This window comes from Pristis pectinata, chromosome 5 (genome assembly GCF_009764475.1).
Source record: "Pristis pectinata isolate sPriPec2 chromosome 5, sPriPec2.1.pri, whole genome shotgun sequence".
NCBI classification, from domain to species: Eukaryota; Metazoa; Chordata; class Chondrichthyes; order Rhinopristiformes; family Pristidae; genus Pristis; species Pristis pectinata.
Window position 1 is genome coordinate 62,852,303 of NC_067409.1, and position 15,988 is coordinate 62,868,290.

The following is a 15,988-nucleotide window of genomic DNA, read 5'->3' on the forward strand; positions in this document are numbered from 1 at the left end:
GGGGGGGGGTGGTCGGTGGGTGAAAAGGAGTGATGTAACAAGCTGAGTGGTAATAGGTAGAAGAGGCAAAGGGCTGATGAAGAAGAAATCCAGTAGGAGAGGGCAGTAGACCATGGAAGGAGGCGGAGAATAGATGGGCAGGTCATGAGGGCGGGGGAGGGGAAAGGGAAGGGGTGAGGGTTCCACAGGAATGAGGGAAAACAAAGGTGGGGGGCTAAGGGGGAAAAAGTGGAAAAAAGTGGAAAAAAAGGAGGTTAAAAATAGTGAAGAGAGGAGGGTTACAGGAAGTTAGAGAAATCGATGTGGAGGCCGTCAGGTTGCAGACTACCAAGACGGAATATGAGGTGTTGTTCCTCCAACCTGTGTCTGGCCTCAATGTGGCAGTAGAGGCGGCCATGGATAAACATGTCAGTATGGAAGTGGGATGTGGGATTGAAATGGCTGGCCACCAGGAGGTCCTTGCTTTTGCAGCAGACAGAGTGAAGATGCTCGACGAAGTGGTCACCCAATCTGCATTGGGTCTCACCGATGTAGACAAGGCAGCACTGGGAGCACCAGATGCAATAAATGATACCCTCGGATTCACATGTGAAGGGGTGCCTCACCTGGAAGGACTGTCTGGAGCCCTGAATGGTAGGGAGGGAGGAGGTGTAGGGACAGGTGTAGCACTTAGTGCGGTTGCAGGGGTAATTGCCAGGAGGGTCATCAATGGGGAGGGACCAGTGGACAAGGGAGTCACGGGGAAAGTGATCGCTGAGGAAAGCGGAGAGAAAGTGGGAGGGGAAGATGTGCCTGATGGTAGGATCCCATTGGAGATGATGGGAGTTGTGGAGAATGATGTGTTAAATGTGAAGGCTTGTGGGGTGGCAGGTGAGGACAAGAGGAACCCTGTCCCTGTTATGTTGAGGGAGGGGGGAGTTGGGGGGGTGGATTGGGCAAGGGCAGACATACAGGAAATAGAGAAGATGCGGGTGAGGGCTGCTTTGATGGTGGTGGAACGGAAACCCGGTTTACTGAAAAAAAAGGGACAACTCTGATGTCCAGGAATGGAAAGATGCAACAAAGGTGGAGGAACTGGGAGAAGGGGGTGGCATCCTCGCAAGTGACAGAGTGGGAAGAGGTGTAGTCAAAGTAACTGGGAGTCAGTGGGTTTGTAAAAGATGTCTGTGGTTAATCTGTCTTCGGAGATGGAGACAGAGAGATCCAGAAAGAGGAAAGAGGTGTCAGAGATGGACCAAGTAAATTTGAGAGCAGGGTGGAAGTTGGAGGAAAAAGTTGATGAAATTGACATGCTCAGCATGGGTGCAGGAAGCAGAAGGAGTTGGGGAGCATTACCAGTGCAGGCTTGGAACATGGACTGTTCCACATAGCCGACGAAAAGGCAGGCATAGCTGGGGCCCAGGTAAAGGTTGTGCTGGCGCATTGAAGGCAGTGGATTTCATCATCTGCCTTCGCTGAGAGGTGGTTCCTGAGATATGGGAAGTGGTCCAAGGTTTCCAGAGTCTCACCATGAACCTTTATGGTTAGAGGGTGATGTGATGCAGCAAGAGCAGGTTAGTAGGTTGCTGGATCACATTTATCATTGTAGCTTAGCTTAGCTTTGATCAAGTACGTATTTCAGTCCTGAGGCATGTGTCTTCAGCAGAAACTTCTGATCTCCTAGTGGCTTTCCTTTGGTTTGTCATGGTGTCTCAAATGTAGGTAGCACAGGGCAATCATTATAACTGCTAGCAGAATACTGGGCAATGGGTAATGCATTCGCTTTGATCACAAACCGGCTGAAGAATGAGACAGTGGAATCTTCCTTGGTGGATACACATCGCAGAGTTGACTACAACACCCACAAGCCAGTGTGTCTCAGTCAAAGACACCTGTCATCAAGAGGAAGGTTGCATTCCAGCAAAAATAGGACCACATCCTAACTGTCTGTGGTAAGAGAGAATGACATGTACTCACCTTGTATGGGGGGCGGTGGGAGATCAAGGTGGAATCAATGGGTCTTTGAGAAAGAATAGGTTATGTGCAATAATGGCTTTGATGGGATTACTCTGAAAGTAGGCATAGACTCAATGGGTTGAATGGAGTCCTCCTATGTTGTATGTAAATATGAAGAAACACCAAGTCATAAAAGAATTGTAGCAACACCCAATCAAATTTAATCAGCAACCAACTTGAAAGTAACTGATGTTCCTTTTAAATAGTAGCAGTGGGGTCCTTCCTGCTGCAGAAAATCTAAATGTTAGAAGAGGGCACCAGGTGGCACTTTGAAACTAATTTAGCAATGTTTGAAAGCCAGGCTTTGAACCCAAACTTTGGCTTTAGAGTTCAAAAAGACAAAATATGCATATTAGGCAAATTGAAGAATATATTATATTGAGATTCTCTTGTGGAACCCAAAGTGCTAGACTAACATTCGGATTTATTCAACAGTCAATTCAAAAATTACAGCTGTGTGTTATCTAGTAATTAACCTGCAGATTTAAACCTGAGTGCACCACTCAGGAAATAATCAGAAAGAAGTATTTTAATATATTTTAATATAAATAAGGATGATGAAATGGAATTAGTTTAATTGCATGCAAGGCCAATAATAATTATAAACAGTCTAATCTTGGCAATAACTGCCTTTCACTGGGAGGTTTCTCAGTCTCATTTTGACGTTTAAAGACTCTAAGTTCCATGATATAGTAAGCACTGCCAATATAAATAAAGCAGAAGTGTTTCTTCAATGTAGCTTTCCAAATGGCTGCCATAAAAACAAAGATGTCTTAATTCAATTACGTATAAAAATTGTCCTGAACTGTGAGAGAAGTGGATTAACACATTGCCATCGAGGTTTCTCAGTACTGCTGAGATGAGTTTGATAGGGGTATGAGTACCCTAGCATTGATTCAGAAGACAGATGAAATGGAAGGCAGGGAATTATTGTGTGTGGAGACTGAAAGTGTTAGTTTGGTCCTTAATTAACACAGTGCCTTTTGTTACAAAAGAGAGTTGGAGATGTAGAGGTGTGGAGGCTGAGGGGAGGAGAACAATACACAAAGTGTAGTTAAAGGAGAAGGCGTATGAAATGCTGGATGGGATAAACAGAGTAAGAGAGGAAATGGTAAGGTGGTTGAGCTTCTTCGTATGTAGCCAGCAATTTTAATGGGGGATTTTGATTTACCTGGGATAAATAAATTTGCTGACAATGGAATGGTAATAAATTTCTGGAGTATGTCTACAATAATTTTCTGCAACATTATGCCATAGTACCAACAAGGGAAAAGGCTAAATTAGATTTAGTTATGAATAATGAGCCTGATTCAGTTAGTCGAATAGTATGTGAACATCTTCTAGCAGCAATCACAATACAATTAAACTCAATGTAGTGTTCAAAAGGATGAATTGTGGAATAGTTAGTTAGGTTATTGATTTGGATAAGGCTGACTTCAACACAACCAGTCACAGTAGCTGCCAATGGATAAAAATCACAAAACAGCATTCAGAGACCTTCAATAAAAGAATTTAATATGAAAGAGGACCAGTTTTCACCTCCAAGGGGTAAGAGGTTCACTTGCCAAAACCAAGGATAAGTAGAGGTAAAATAGCAGATCGTAGGAACTGGGAGAGAAGTGAAAAACAAAGAATGACAAACAGAGCTTTACAAAGGAATATGAAAATAAACCTGCAAGGATCATCAAAATAAGGGTAATTGTGGACATATATTTGCCTCTTAACAATACCGTAAGTATGAAAACATGGACAGCAACTCCATGGTGAATGATTGCTTAGCCAAAACCATCTACATTGAAATGATCTTCACATCTATTTTTGATTAAGTGAAAGGGTGGACAGTATGGGTGATGGGATCTAAGCATTATTTTTTAAATAAATCTATTAATTTTAGACCATGTATTTATAATTAAATAAACCTTTACTTTTAACATAAAATTCAATTTTTTTGATTAAAGGGATCAACCCATTAAATCTCAAGGAGATGAACCACCAGTTTTGTGTTTTCAACACTTGACTTCTTTTTGGGTTTTGTTGCTTGTACTTCCCCCTAATATAAATAAACAATAATATCTACAAATATCTCATTGTAGCAATATATGCAATTAATTTTCACATCAGGTGATCTGTTTCAAAGAACTGTGCATGAGACATTTGCAAATTTATGGTCAAATAAAATGTTAAAATCTATAGATCTTTAAGGCAGAAGAGGAATAAGGAAAATATTGATCCTCTCTAACAAAGTTTCTCTCTCTTCCCTCCGGTAAAGATTGACAATTAATTGTGCTAGAACTTACATTGGTGCTAATTGTGAGCATTATTCACTGATGAAACTTGACTGAGCATGAACAGTCAATTTCACTGAAAGTGATTTCACCCTATGTTCAACGTTGAAATCCAGCAAAAATTATTGGATAACAATCAAAACAACAGTCTCCAGACATTGTAAAGCAAAAACCCTTAGATGCTGGAAATCTACCAATTCTAATGGACTGTAATGTTAACTCTTTCCACAGGCACTACCTGACTAGCTGAGTATTTCCAGCTTTCTCTCTTTGTACCCAGAATCATTTTTTTCCTGCAGAACACAAAAACAGTGAAATCAAGCTTCAATGCCACTTCTGTGATCAGTGAACACAGTTAGGGATTGAGCCTGGTGTTTTGGGTCAGCAGCTTACCATTATCCTCAATAAGCCATCAGTACTGAAGCTGATCACAATAATCTTAATTTCTCAATTCTTACCCTACACAAACACATGTAATGGTCCTTATGCCCATAAGCAGCAAGACACACAGCTGCTCTCACACTATTCCCCCATCACAAAACACAGTGCATTCTTAAATATGTAACACTTACTTGACTGAGAATATCCTCCTTCTGAGTAGTAGTTCAGGGAAAAAGAGAAAGTAATAGGTTAGTACAAGTGATGATATTTAAAGAATTTGAACAAGATGGAAGGAAAAGAGCATTATACACAGTGACAAGTCATGTGCTCATTTCAAGTAGAGATTGAGGTTATCAACTATAAGGAACTGTTAGGGGAGAGATTTATAACCAACAATGTGATACAAATAAAGCAAATGTGTCTTGTGCAGTACCCTTCATGCTTTTAAGAAATGCCAATGTGCTTTACAGTCATTTTTTAAAAATATTTATCTGCAGCCACTTTATAATGGCAGTCAATTCATACACAGCAAACTCTCACAAACAACACTGTGATACCGTCCAGATCAGCTGTTTTAGTGAAGTTAATTAGGTGATAAATGTTGGGCCACAGATTGGCAGAAGCCCCTTGGTCTTCCTTAAAATCATGCCATGGGTTTTTTTTTAATGTCAGTCAGAATGACCAGGAAAGTGGCCCTGAAGTTAAAAAAAAGTTAGTCATCAAACAGTATTGTACAGGACAAGGTCCTTCAGTCCATAATGATCGGTCATGATTTCATTGAATGTCTGAGGCAACATGATGCTTATTCCTGCAACCACCTCCAATGCTTCAGCTTAACATCTCATCCTAAAAATGACATCTCTGATAGGCTACACTAGAGTATCAGCCTGTATTTGCAACTCAGCTCTTAGAGGCAGCACTTAAACAACAGCCTTCAGACTGATATCACTAGGCCACACCAGACATTCCATTGGCACTGAGTCCCACTTATATAAATACCTTGGTTCCAGAACACAGACCCAGATCCGATTTAAAACATGTTCTCAAAAATTTTGAACTCTCGCATTTCAGAATGAGTTGCAACAGAAGAAAATCTTTAAACCCATATGCACTGGTTCACACTGTCAGTTAATTTAGACATTTAAAAGATGCACAGCACCTGATGCAATAAACTGTTGCAATTCATAAATACACAAACCATTCAGGGCATCAAAATCTTTTTCACACCTAGCACACTCAACAATTCTGAACTGCAGCATTGTTATATTCATAATTTTACCAACTGTGAATTTTATAAAAGTTAACCCCCACAGACCCCCCTGTCCTCGGCCAAGTAGAATCAGCCAAAGTTGCCCCTCGAGCTTATTCTATCATTCTTGAGGACGTCTGATCTGTACCTCATCTCCACTTAACCACCTTTTCTCATTTCCCTCACTATCATTGCTGAACAAAAATGTATTGATTTCACTCTTCATGTGTCTTAATCGCAGAAGGACTATTGTTTTGCCTTGAAGTATTCTGTTCTTATGATATTGATTATCAGGTCACTAAAGTGAAAGTGGAATATTTTAAGTGAATAAATCTGGGCTGACTCTTTTGCAGTGAAATTAATGGTCTCACGGTTCTCAACACAGAAATATCATTTATTCCACCACCAGTGCTCAGCCCAAGGGCTGTTTTGTTGAGATTTGATTGCCAGATTGGTCAGAGCGATGAAGATGATTAAAAATAAATTCATTTGAGATTGTAAAGGATAAAATTATAAACATTTTGCCTTCAGGGAACTGAATTGCCTACATGTGGCAGGTATGGAAAACTTTCTATTGGAATTATTTGGCCTGGATTTATCACCTTTTTTGCTGCGATTCTTCCAACATCAACATAAATGGTTCAAAATAAATCATGTAATTTTAAGAAAAGGTTGTGTTCAGTGCAACTCCAGTTTCACGAATGTTCTCATTGTGCCTTAGATGCATTACTAAAGCCAGGCCTCATTCATAGAAATAGCCCCAGGATGCTGTGTTGGGAGACTCCGTTAATTAAACTTACTTGCAAGCCTTTCAGATGGCTTTAAAAATGACAGCATGGATGATACAAAAATTGGACCATGTTTGATAGAGAGGATGTAAATTTTAGACTGCAGGAAGACATTGATGGTCTGATGAGTTGAACAGAAGTATGCCACATCTTATGTAATCCAGACAAGTGGGAGGTAATGAATTTAAGAAGATGCAGCAAGCCAAGAGAGTACAGAATAAACAGGAAGATACTTAGTGATGTGGAGGAACAAAGGGACCTCAGTGTGTATGTGTATAGATCCTTACAGGTAGCAAACTAAGTCAATATGGTGTTTCAAAAGGCATACGGGTTATTTTCCTTTATTAGCTGAGGTATGCAATATTATAGCAAGAAGGTTATGCTAAAATTGCACACAAAGCTAGTTTGACCACAGCTTGAATACTGTGTACATTTCTGGTTACCACATTATCGATTGCACTACGGAGGGTGCCAACAATTTTAAGAGGATGTTGTCAGGATTGAAAAACAGTAGATCTGAAAGAAGATTGGATAAGCAATGGCTGTTTCCTTTGGAACAGAGGAGACTGAGTGGAATCTAAATCGAAGAGAGCAAAATTATGAGGGGACTGATACTGTGAGTAGAAATAAGTTTACAATCATACTAGGTGTGATCTTATTAAGTGGTAAAGCAGGCTCAAGGTTTGATACATTTTTTCCCAAAGTAAATTTCAATAATTTAAAATCAAGTTATCCAAGGAAAGACAGGGATAGGGCTTGCATTTTGGGAGCACTAACAAGGCCAAGACAGACACCATGAGAGTATTGAGAAACAGAGGGACCTCAGAGTACATCCACAGAATCATCGAAGGTGGCAATGCAAGTAGTCAATGTGGTTAGAAAGGCATATGGGATATTGGCCTTCATTAGTTGGGGCATTGAATACAGAAGTAGGGAGGATATGGTCAGCTGGAGTACTGCGTGTAGCTTTTATTGCCATGCTATAGGAAGGATGTGATAGTGCTGGAGAGGGTGCAAAGGAGATTCACCAGGATGTTGCCTGGGATGGAGCAATTTGGTTATGAAGAGAAACTACAGAAACTAAGTCTTTTCTCCTTGGAGCAGAGGAGGATGAGAGAGGATATGATTGAGGTATATAAAATTGAGGGGTTGTAGATAGGGAAGATTGCAGGAAATTTTTCTCCATATCAGAAATAGATAACATTTAAGGACATAGATTTAGGCAAGGGGGAAGACATACAGAGGGGATATGAGGGGTGGAGAAGGTTTGGCAAATACCTGGAATAGACTGTTAACTCAGAGTTGTACAGCATAGAAACAGGCCCTTTGGCCCACCATGTCTATGCTGACCACCATGTCTGTCCATACTAGTCTCATCTGCCTGCATTAATTCCATATCCTTCTATGCCTTGGGCATTCAAGGATCTGTCCAGACACCTCCTAAATGTTGTTACTGTTCCTGCCTCCACCATCTCCTCTAGCTGCTCATTCCAAATATCAACTACACTTCGCAAGAAAAATTTACCTCTCAGATCCCCTGTAAACATCCTCCCTTTCACTGTAAACCTTTGTCCCAAGTCCTGATGCAGGGTCTCAACCCAAAACATCAACCATCCCTCTGCCTCCATAGATGCTGCCTGACCCACTAAGTTCCTTCAGCAGTTTGTTTTTTGCTCCAGATTACAGCATCTGTAGTCCTTTGTGTCTCCTATGCCCTCTAATTTTAGACACCTCTACCAAGGGAAACAGACACCCTATTTATATCTACCCTATTTATGCCTCTCATAACATTATATACCTCTATCACATCACCTCTCAACCTTCTTCGCTCCAGGAGAAACAGACCAAGCCTATCCAATCTCTCCTGACAACTCAATCCCTCAAGCAACATTCTTGTGAATTTTTTCTGTATCATCTCTAACTCAATCACATCCTTCACTGACATAGCACTCCTAATGCAGCCTAACCAATGTTATGTACAACTGTAACGTGATATCCCAACTTTTATATTCAGTGCCTTGGCTGTCAAAGGCAAGCATGTTGTATACCTTCCTCATCACCCTGTCTACCTCTGTTCCTATTTTCAGGGAACTATGCACTTGTACTGCAAGGTCATTCCATTCAACAGCACACCCCAGGGTTCTGCCATTCACTATGTATGTCCTGCTCTGGTTTAACTTCACAAAATGCATCACTCCACACTTGTTTTATATCCTCCTCTTTTTTACATTTCAATAAGTTTGCAGTTGCATTGACAAGGATCCCTGATGTGGAATAGTGTTTATTTGATCATCAGTTCAGTCTTCTGCTCAACAAAAATTGGAAAGCATGTAAAACCCACACATGGCAACCTTTTCCATTAAATATGCACGATGAGTCTTTACAAAAGTAATGCTTTTCACCTTAAATGTAATATTAATAATTTTTAGCACACAAGGTGAATAGAAAGGTCAAACAAATGTGTCTGTGGCTTTCAAATCTAGCATTGTCCATCATTGGTTTAATTTAGTCATCACATTGTAAAGCTGAAGGGAAAAAAAAGCAAATTATATAGTCAAAGCATAGAGATGATCCAGGCTATGCATTACACAGATTACCATGCTATTCCTGTTATTGTAATGCATGTAAATGAATGTCATAAGCACACAGGTGTGGTGCCATTAGAGTGTTGAATATAGCAGTTAGCACATTCTAGCCATTCTCTGTATTACTTTTTGTTCTCCGTGTCATCCACAGAGTAGGGGAAGCATGCATAGATTACACACAACAGTGAGGAAGGACATTTGAGAGATTGAATTTGAGTATGACAAGGGAAATTCTTCAAAGACTTAGCTGCATGTCAGCAGAAAGGTCAGCATCAGCTTCAGTAGCATTGTGGCAGTTTAAAGCGCCAAAGGCATTGCTGAGCACAACACTGGCCTACCTAAAGCAGGTACCAGGATAAGAAGGATGAAAACAGAGCAACCTGAGAGACTCCTGGCAAATAGTCTGGGCAAAAACCAGCACAACTGAGGGCAGATACCATGTGACCAGCAGCGTGATTTTAAGTGTGTGTGCAGTGGGATGAGAAAACTACAGATCAGTCTAATATGTCAGAACCTTGCTGAGCATGGGGTTGTCATTACTTTAATCAGAGTGTACAGCCATTTAAGTAAACATGCACTAAAAAGAGTCTTATGATATCACACATGGCAACCTTTTCCATTAAATATGCATGATGAGTCTTTACAAAAGTAATGCTTTTCACTTTAAATGTAATATTAATAATTTTTAGCACACAAGGTGAATAGAAAGGTCAAACAAATGTGTCTGTGGCTTTCAAATCTAGCATTGTCCATCATTGGTTTAATTTAGTCATCACATTGTAAAGCTGAAGGGAAAAAAAAGTTCAAGTTCAAGAGCAGAAGAAGTGGACAAAATGGCTGTTCTGGCTCAGTCACATCTGAGGTTTTAGTGTACAGTTGGGTTCATGAGACTTTCAGTTCAGACATAGATTGCATAGGACTTTTTTTTAAAAAGAGAAATTAACAAAGTTGAAATTGATGTTGAAAACATGCAGACACAAAACAATTCTTTATGGGAATGCAAGAAAGCAATTCTTCGAAGTGAAACAGGTTTTTAAAATATACTCAATATTAACAAACCATTCAGTGCCACAAAAAGTAAAATATGTTTTACTGAGCAGAATAGTCCAGAAGCTCCCCACAATGTGTGAATCCATTAGTCCAATAATGTATTTCATTAGCAAATACGGCTGAAGTAGACAGTACCTTCATCCAAGACATCAATATAGATTGTAAATAGTTAAGACCCCAGAAATGGCTCATAGCAGCTGTTACCGATTGGCAATGACTCATTCAAAAATGACTCATTTCTCCTGATTCTGTTTTCTTTAATCACCCACGCTCCACCTAGGCTAATATATTACCCCCAACTCTAATGCACACTCACCTATGTGGCACCATATCGCATGCCTTCTGGAAATGCACATACAATACATCTACCGTTCCCTTTTATCCACCCTGTTTGTTATATCCTCAAATTTTCAAAACACAATTTCCCTTTCAATACAACCATATTGATTCTGTATGATTGCCTTACAAATTTCTAAATGTCCTGCCATTACCTCCTGAATAGTGGACTCCAGCATTTCCCAATGACAGAAATTCAACAAACTGGCCTATAGTTTCCTGCTTTTTGTCTCTTTCCAGCTTTGACTGGTGGCATCAGTTTGCAGTTTTTCAGTCTTTGGCAGCTCAAGACATTTTGGTAGATTACAATCAACATATCCACTGTCTCAGGAGCTACTTCTTTAAGACTTCATAATGCAGGTCAGAAGGTCAGGGGACTTATTGGCCTTCAGTCCCACTACTTTGCTCCAGTACTTTTTTGTAGTGACAGAGATTGTTTCAAGTTCCTTCCTTCCTTTTGCTCCTTCATTGTCTATTATTATTGGGATATTCTTACCATTTTCTACTATAGAGGCTGATCCAAAACAATTATTTAGAATCTTTGCCATTTTCTGTTAACATTTCCAAATTTCCAATCCCATCTACTAAGGGACCAATGTTTACATAGCTACTCTCTTCCTTTTTATATCCCCTAAGAAGCAGTTACTAACTTTTTTTGATTATTTGCTAATTTACATTTATACTCCATCATCTCCCTCTTTATCTTTTTGATCCTTTGCTGGTTTCTAATCTCAATCCTCTGGCCTTCCCACTAATTTTCCCGCTGTTGTCTTTCATTTTGATACAAACCTTTAATCTCTTTAGCCACAGAAGGTGCATTGTCATCGTAGAGCCCTACTTTCTCACTGGAACATACCTTTGCTGAGATTTGATCCGGTCAGTACCAGACCCAAAATAGCCTGCTCCCCCTTTGGTTTCCTCAATGCATTGCTCTAAGAAACCACCTTGATTACATACTGTGAGTTGATCCTCTAGATTACCTTTGCCAAGTTGATTTGTCCAAATCTATATGATAATTGCATCATCTTTCTTACAACCCCCTTATTTCCTGATTCATACTCCATGCTTCAGTGTATCTTCTGACTGGGGGCTATTTGCTACTTCCATCAGTGACTCCTAATCCTTAAAGATTTTCATCTCCACCTGAACAGATTTTACATCTCAAATTTCTGAGTCAATATCACTCCTCACCATAGAAGTGATCACATCTTTTATTAAATTTAATTATATTTATTGTTTGTTATTTATTTATCCTATCACACATTTTTCCTCGAGAAACAAAGGACTGCAGATGCTGGAATCTAGATGAAAAACACGATGATGCTGGAGGAAGTTCCTCCAGCATCATCGTGTTTTCCACCTTCTTCCTTCTGCCTTTCCTTCCTAAACATAAAAAAAAATGAATATTCAGTTCCTATTTTTGCAAGCACATCTCCATAATGGCTATCAGATCATACTCATTAATTTTTATATGTGCCATCAACTCATTTATTTTGTGCATGCACTCAGATAAAAAGCCTTTAATTTTGTAAGCGCTACCCCATCCTAATATGCTGGTTATCATGACCGTGTCAATGTCTTGCATTATTGTCATTTCCTTTCTCTACACCTCCTGTCAGGGAAGTTCAATAACTTTGTGTACCCTTACAAAGGAACTATTTTAGCCTAACATTTTCTCTGATACCTTCACATCCTCAGGATGTCCCAAATTGTTCTACAGTCAACTAATTAGAACAGTCACTGTTATAGTGTAGTTAAGATATTAAAGTGGATTCTTTGAAGCTGCTCTTACACTGCAACCACAACTATGCCAGAAAAGGAGCAGAAATCCCATTTATGTTTTTAATTCCAGTCCAGAGTCCTGTGCACACAACAAACCAAAACTGATAACTTTTTTTAACCCTCATTTCTTCACATATTCATCACTGAATTTCCTTTATAGTGAATGTATTATATGATACGGCTTTGATAGATTGTTGCACCAAACACTGCTGATTAATTGAGAGTTACTACCTTCAAGAAAAGATGTCCTTTTGACCTAAGCAGCAACAAAAAACTGCAACGACCATCACAATAGCATTGAGTTTGGGATATTGCAACCTGAGGAAGTAGCAGACAGTGATATCATGCAAAGTAAACAGAGAATGGAGGTCACTAGATAGAGCAGTAATAATAGCAGGGTGCTGGACATGCAGGTGAGTTTGAATGATACAAACAGACTCCATAAGTAATGGCAAACAATATGGTTGAGATCGTGAGTGAGAGCACAAAATGAGAAAATGGGGAGTAATGTGGGAGGAATTTAATATTGTTATTATTGGTAGGACAAAAGACAAATGAGAGTTGGCAAATCTACAGCATCATGGGGTATGGATGAGGACTGATATAAGAAATGATATAAGGACATAATTTTAACCCCAAAGGGGCATTTTACCCTAGCGCTGTCAAAGATTTTCCAGAGTACAAGTTTGGTAGACACAACCAGAGAAAACCTTTGGTGAATACATGGTCTGCCTAGAGACACTAGCAAAAGGATGCAATTTCCAGACATTTTAAATCAGGCATTGCAGGACCGCTTGGTATACTTAATGGCTGATGAGAGAACTTGAGCACAACTATTTGATATACTTGAGGGAACAAGTTGAAGAGTTGCCAGTCTGAAGATGGCGCTTAAAATACAAGGCAGTTCTGCTGAAGAACAATTCCGAAGTGCAAGCAGGAAATAGGCCCATAGAGATGATAATGGAGGCGCCGTATTTTTCATGCAGCATAAGTTGTATGGCATATGCATAAGTTGCTTCAGGGGAAACATGATGGCTAAATGACAGCATAGGACTGAATAGCTGCAGATCATGTGAGTGCTTGTTATGGATTTTATGGGTACCATCTCATCTCAGAATACCTGTTCAAATGTCACACTGTAGGGAATATTGCAGGCAGGTGCCTGTCCATAAAGACGATAGTCACCATATAGCAACGGCTTATTGTTTTAAATCCAACGGTGATCTTTAGATAGGATAGTAAGAGGAGAATTGGGGCAGGTTAGTGATAAAGAAGGTTATCTATGCACAGGGGCTGCTGGCATAGCTAATATTAAGTGAATGCTTAATATCATTCCATACACAGGAAGAGGAGGCTGTCAAATTCTCAGTGAAATGTAAAGTTGTAGAGATAATGGATGTGGTAAAATTAATAAGCAGCATGTTCAGTACGGGCTAACAATGCTTACAAAACATAGCCAGATCCAGATGGAAGGCATCCTAGCTTTCCAAAGAATGTAGTGTGGAAGTTGCAGAAGGACTTGCCATAATCTTCTCACACCCCTACATCCAGGAAGAGGACTGGAAAGTGGCTGCTGTATCACTCTTGTCCAAAAAAAAAAGAGGTGCAAGGACAGGCCAGGCAACCACAGGCCAGTTAGTTTGACTCTAGTTGTGGGGAGGTTTATTGAAATAATCATCTTAGAAAACATTAATAGACACTTGGAGAATTTGAATTGACACAGGAGGTCTAGCACACATTTGTTAAAGGCAAATAGGCTCAATGAACTTATGAGATAATAGAAAAAGGTTGATGAAGAAAATGCAATCCAAATCATCTGCATGACTTTAAGGAGGTGTTTGATTAAGTCCCACACAAAAGGTTAGTTACTGTGGAAATACTGGTCAGTAGCAGAGTGAATAGGAATTGGGCTTCAAGACAAAAAACAAAGAATAATGGTAAGTATTTGTTTTTCAGATTGAAGGATGGTGGACAGTGGCGTTCATCAGGAATCAGTTCTGGGACTGTTTGACATGATTTATATGAATGATTTAGAGATGGATACACAGAGCAGAATTTCCAAGATTGCCATTGACAGAATGCTTGGAAGCATGACAAACATTGAGGAAGGTATCAATAGACTGCAGAGCAGATAGATAGGCTGGCTGAGTGGGAAGACAATGGCAAGTGTGAAGAAATGTACTTTGTCAGAAAGAATGAGAAACGACATTGACTAAACGGCACAGTTCTGACGGATGCAGAAATGCACAAATCTTTGAAAATCAAAGAACATGGTGTAAAGCATACAGAATCCCAAGTTTCATAAATGTTGCTTAGAATATAAAAGCAGACAAGTCATTTTGAACATGTACAAAACACTGATTTATTGACCCTGTTCTTGTCACTAATCTCTTGGAAAGACATGAAGATTCCAATTAAGACTTCCTAGAATGGTTCTGGGGATGAGGGATATCAGATATAAGTTTAAAATGAAGAAGCCGGGATTATTCTCCTGGGATCAAACAAGTTTGAGAGGAGATTTGAAAGAGGTGCACAAGATGGTGGCTGGTTTAGAGAGGGTAAAGAAAGGGAAGGCACTCCCATCATTCAAAGACCACAGCACAGTTTTAAAGTTTAGGGCAAAAAGCAAAAAGTGAGAACTGGATAGGCACATAGAGAGAATAATTTGCAGGGCTTTAGGATAGTGCTCAAGAGAGGGATTGACAGATTTGTTCAATTTGGAGCTGATGCAACTCAATAGCCTCCCCGGGACATGCCTTCCACATTACTACCATCAGGGAGGAGGTACACTGAAGCTGTTCCTGAAGACCCACACTCAACATTTCAGGAACAGCTTCTTCCTCTCCACCATCAGATTTCTGAACGGTTCATGGACACTACATCGTTATTAATCTTTTGCACTATTTCTTTATTTTTGTAACTTAGAGTAATTTTTATATCTTTATGTCTTGCACTATACTGCTGCTGCAAAACAACAAATTTCACAACATATGTCAGTGATAATAAACCTGATTCAGATTCTGTAATAATTCTGTAATTCTACCAGGCCTGGGTTGAGTTGACATGGAGAGGAAGTTTATGTTAGTGGGAGAGTCTAGGAACTGAGGGCACAGTCTCACAATAAAGGCACGTCCCTTTAAAACTGAGATGAGGAGGAATTTCTCCAGCCAGAGGCTGGTGGATCTGTGGAATTCATTGCCACAGGGGGCTGTGGAGCCCAAGTCATTGGATAGATTTAAGGCAGAGATTAATAGGTTCTTGACGTATAAGGTGTTTAACTGTTACAGGGAGAAGGCAGGAGAATGAGGTTGGGAAAAAAAAATCAGCCATGATTGAATGGCGGAGCAGACTGGATGGGCTAAATGGCCTAATTCTACTCTATGTCTAATGGTCTAAGATGAATCTTATTTTGTTGCATTGCACTCTAAAACACTTCCATCAGTCCCAGCAGTTTAAAGGTGGGGAATCAATACTGATATGAGCTACTGCCATTTTTTTTTTACAGATAATTTGTCAAAACAAAGAGCAAAGAATGAT

General features: G+C 39.7%; 1 protein-coding gene across 1 annotated transcript in view; it reads right to left on the bottom strand.

Moving 5' to 3' along the window:
- dgkb (diacylglycerol kinase, beta) overlaps positions 1–15,988 on the bottom strand; it is a 589,337-nt gene that overhangs the window by 380,617 nt on the left and 192,732 nt on the right. The window contains exon 4 of the mRNA XM_052015544.1: positions 4,853–4,873. Within this exon, the coding sequence (XP_051871504.1) occupies positions 4,853–4,873 (21 nt within the window). The remainder of the gene's footprint in view (positions 1–4,852; positions 4,874–15,988) is intronic.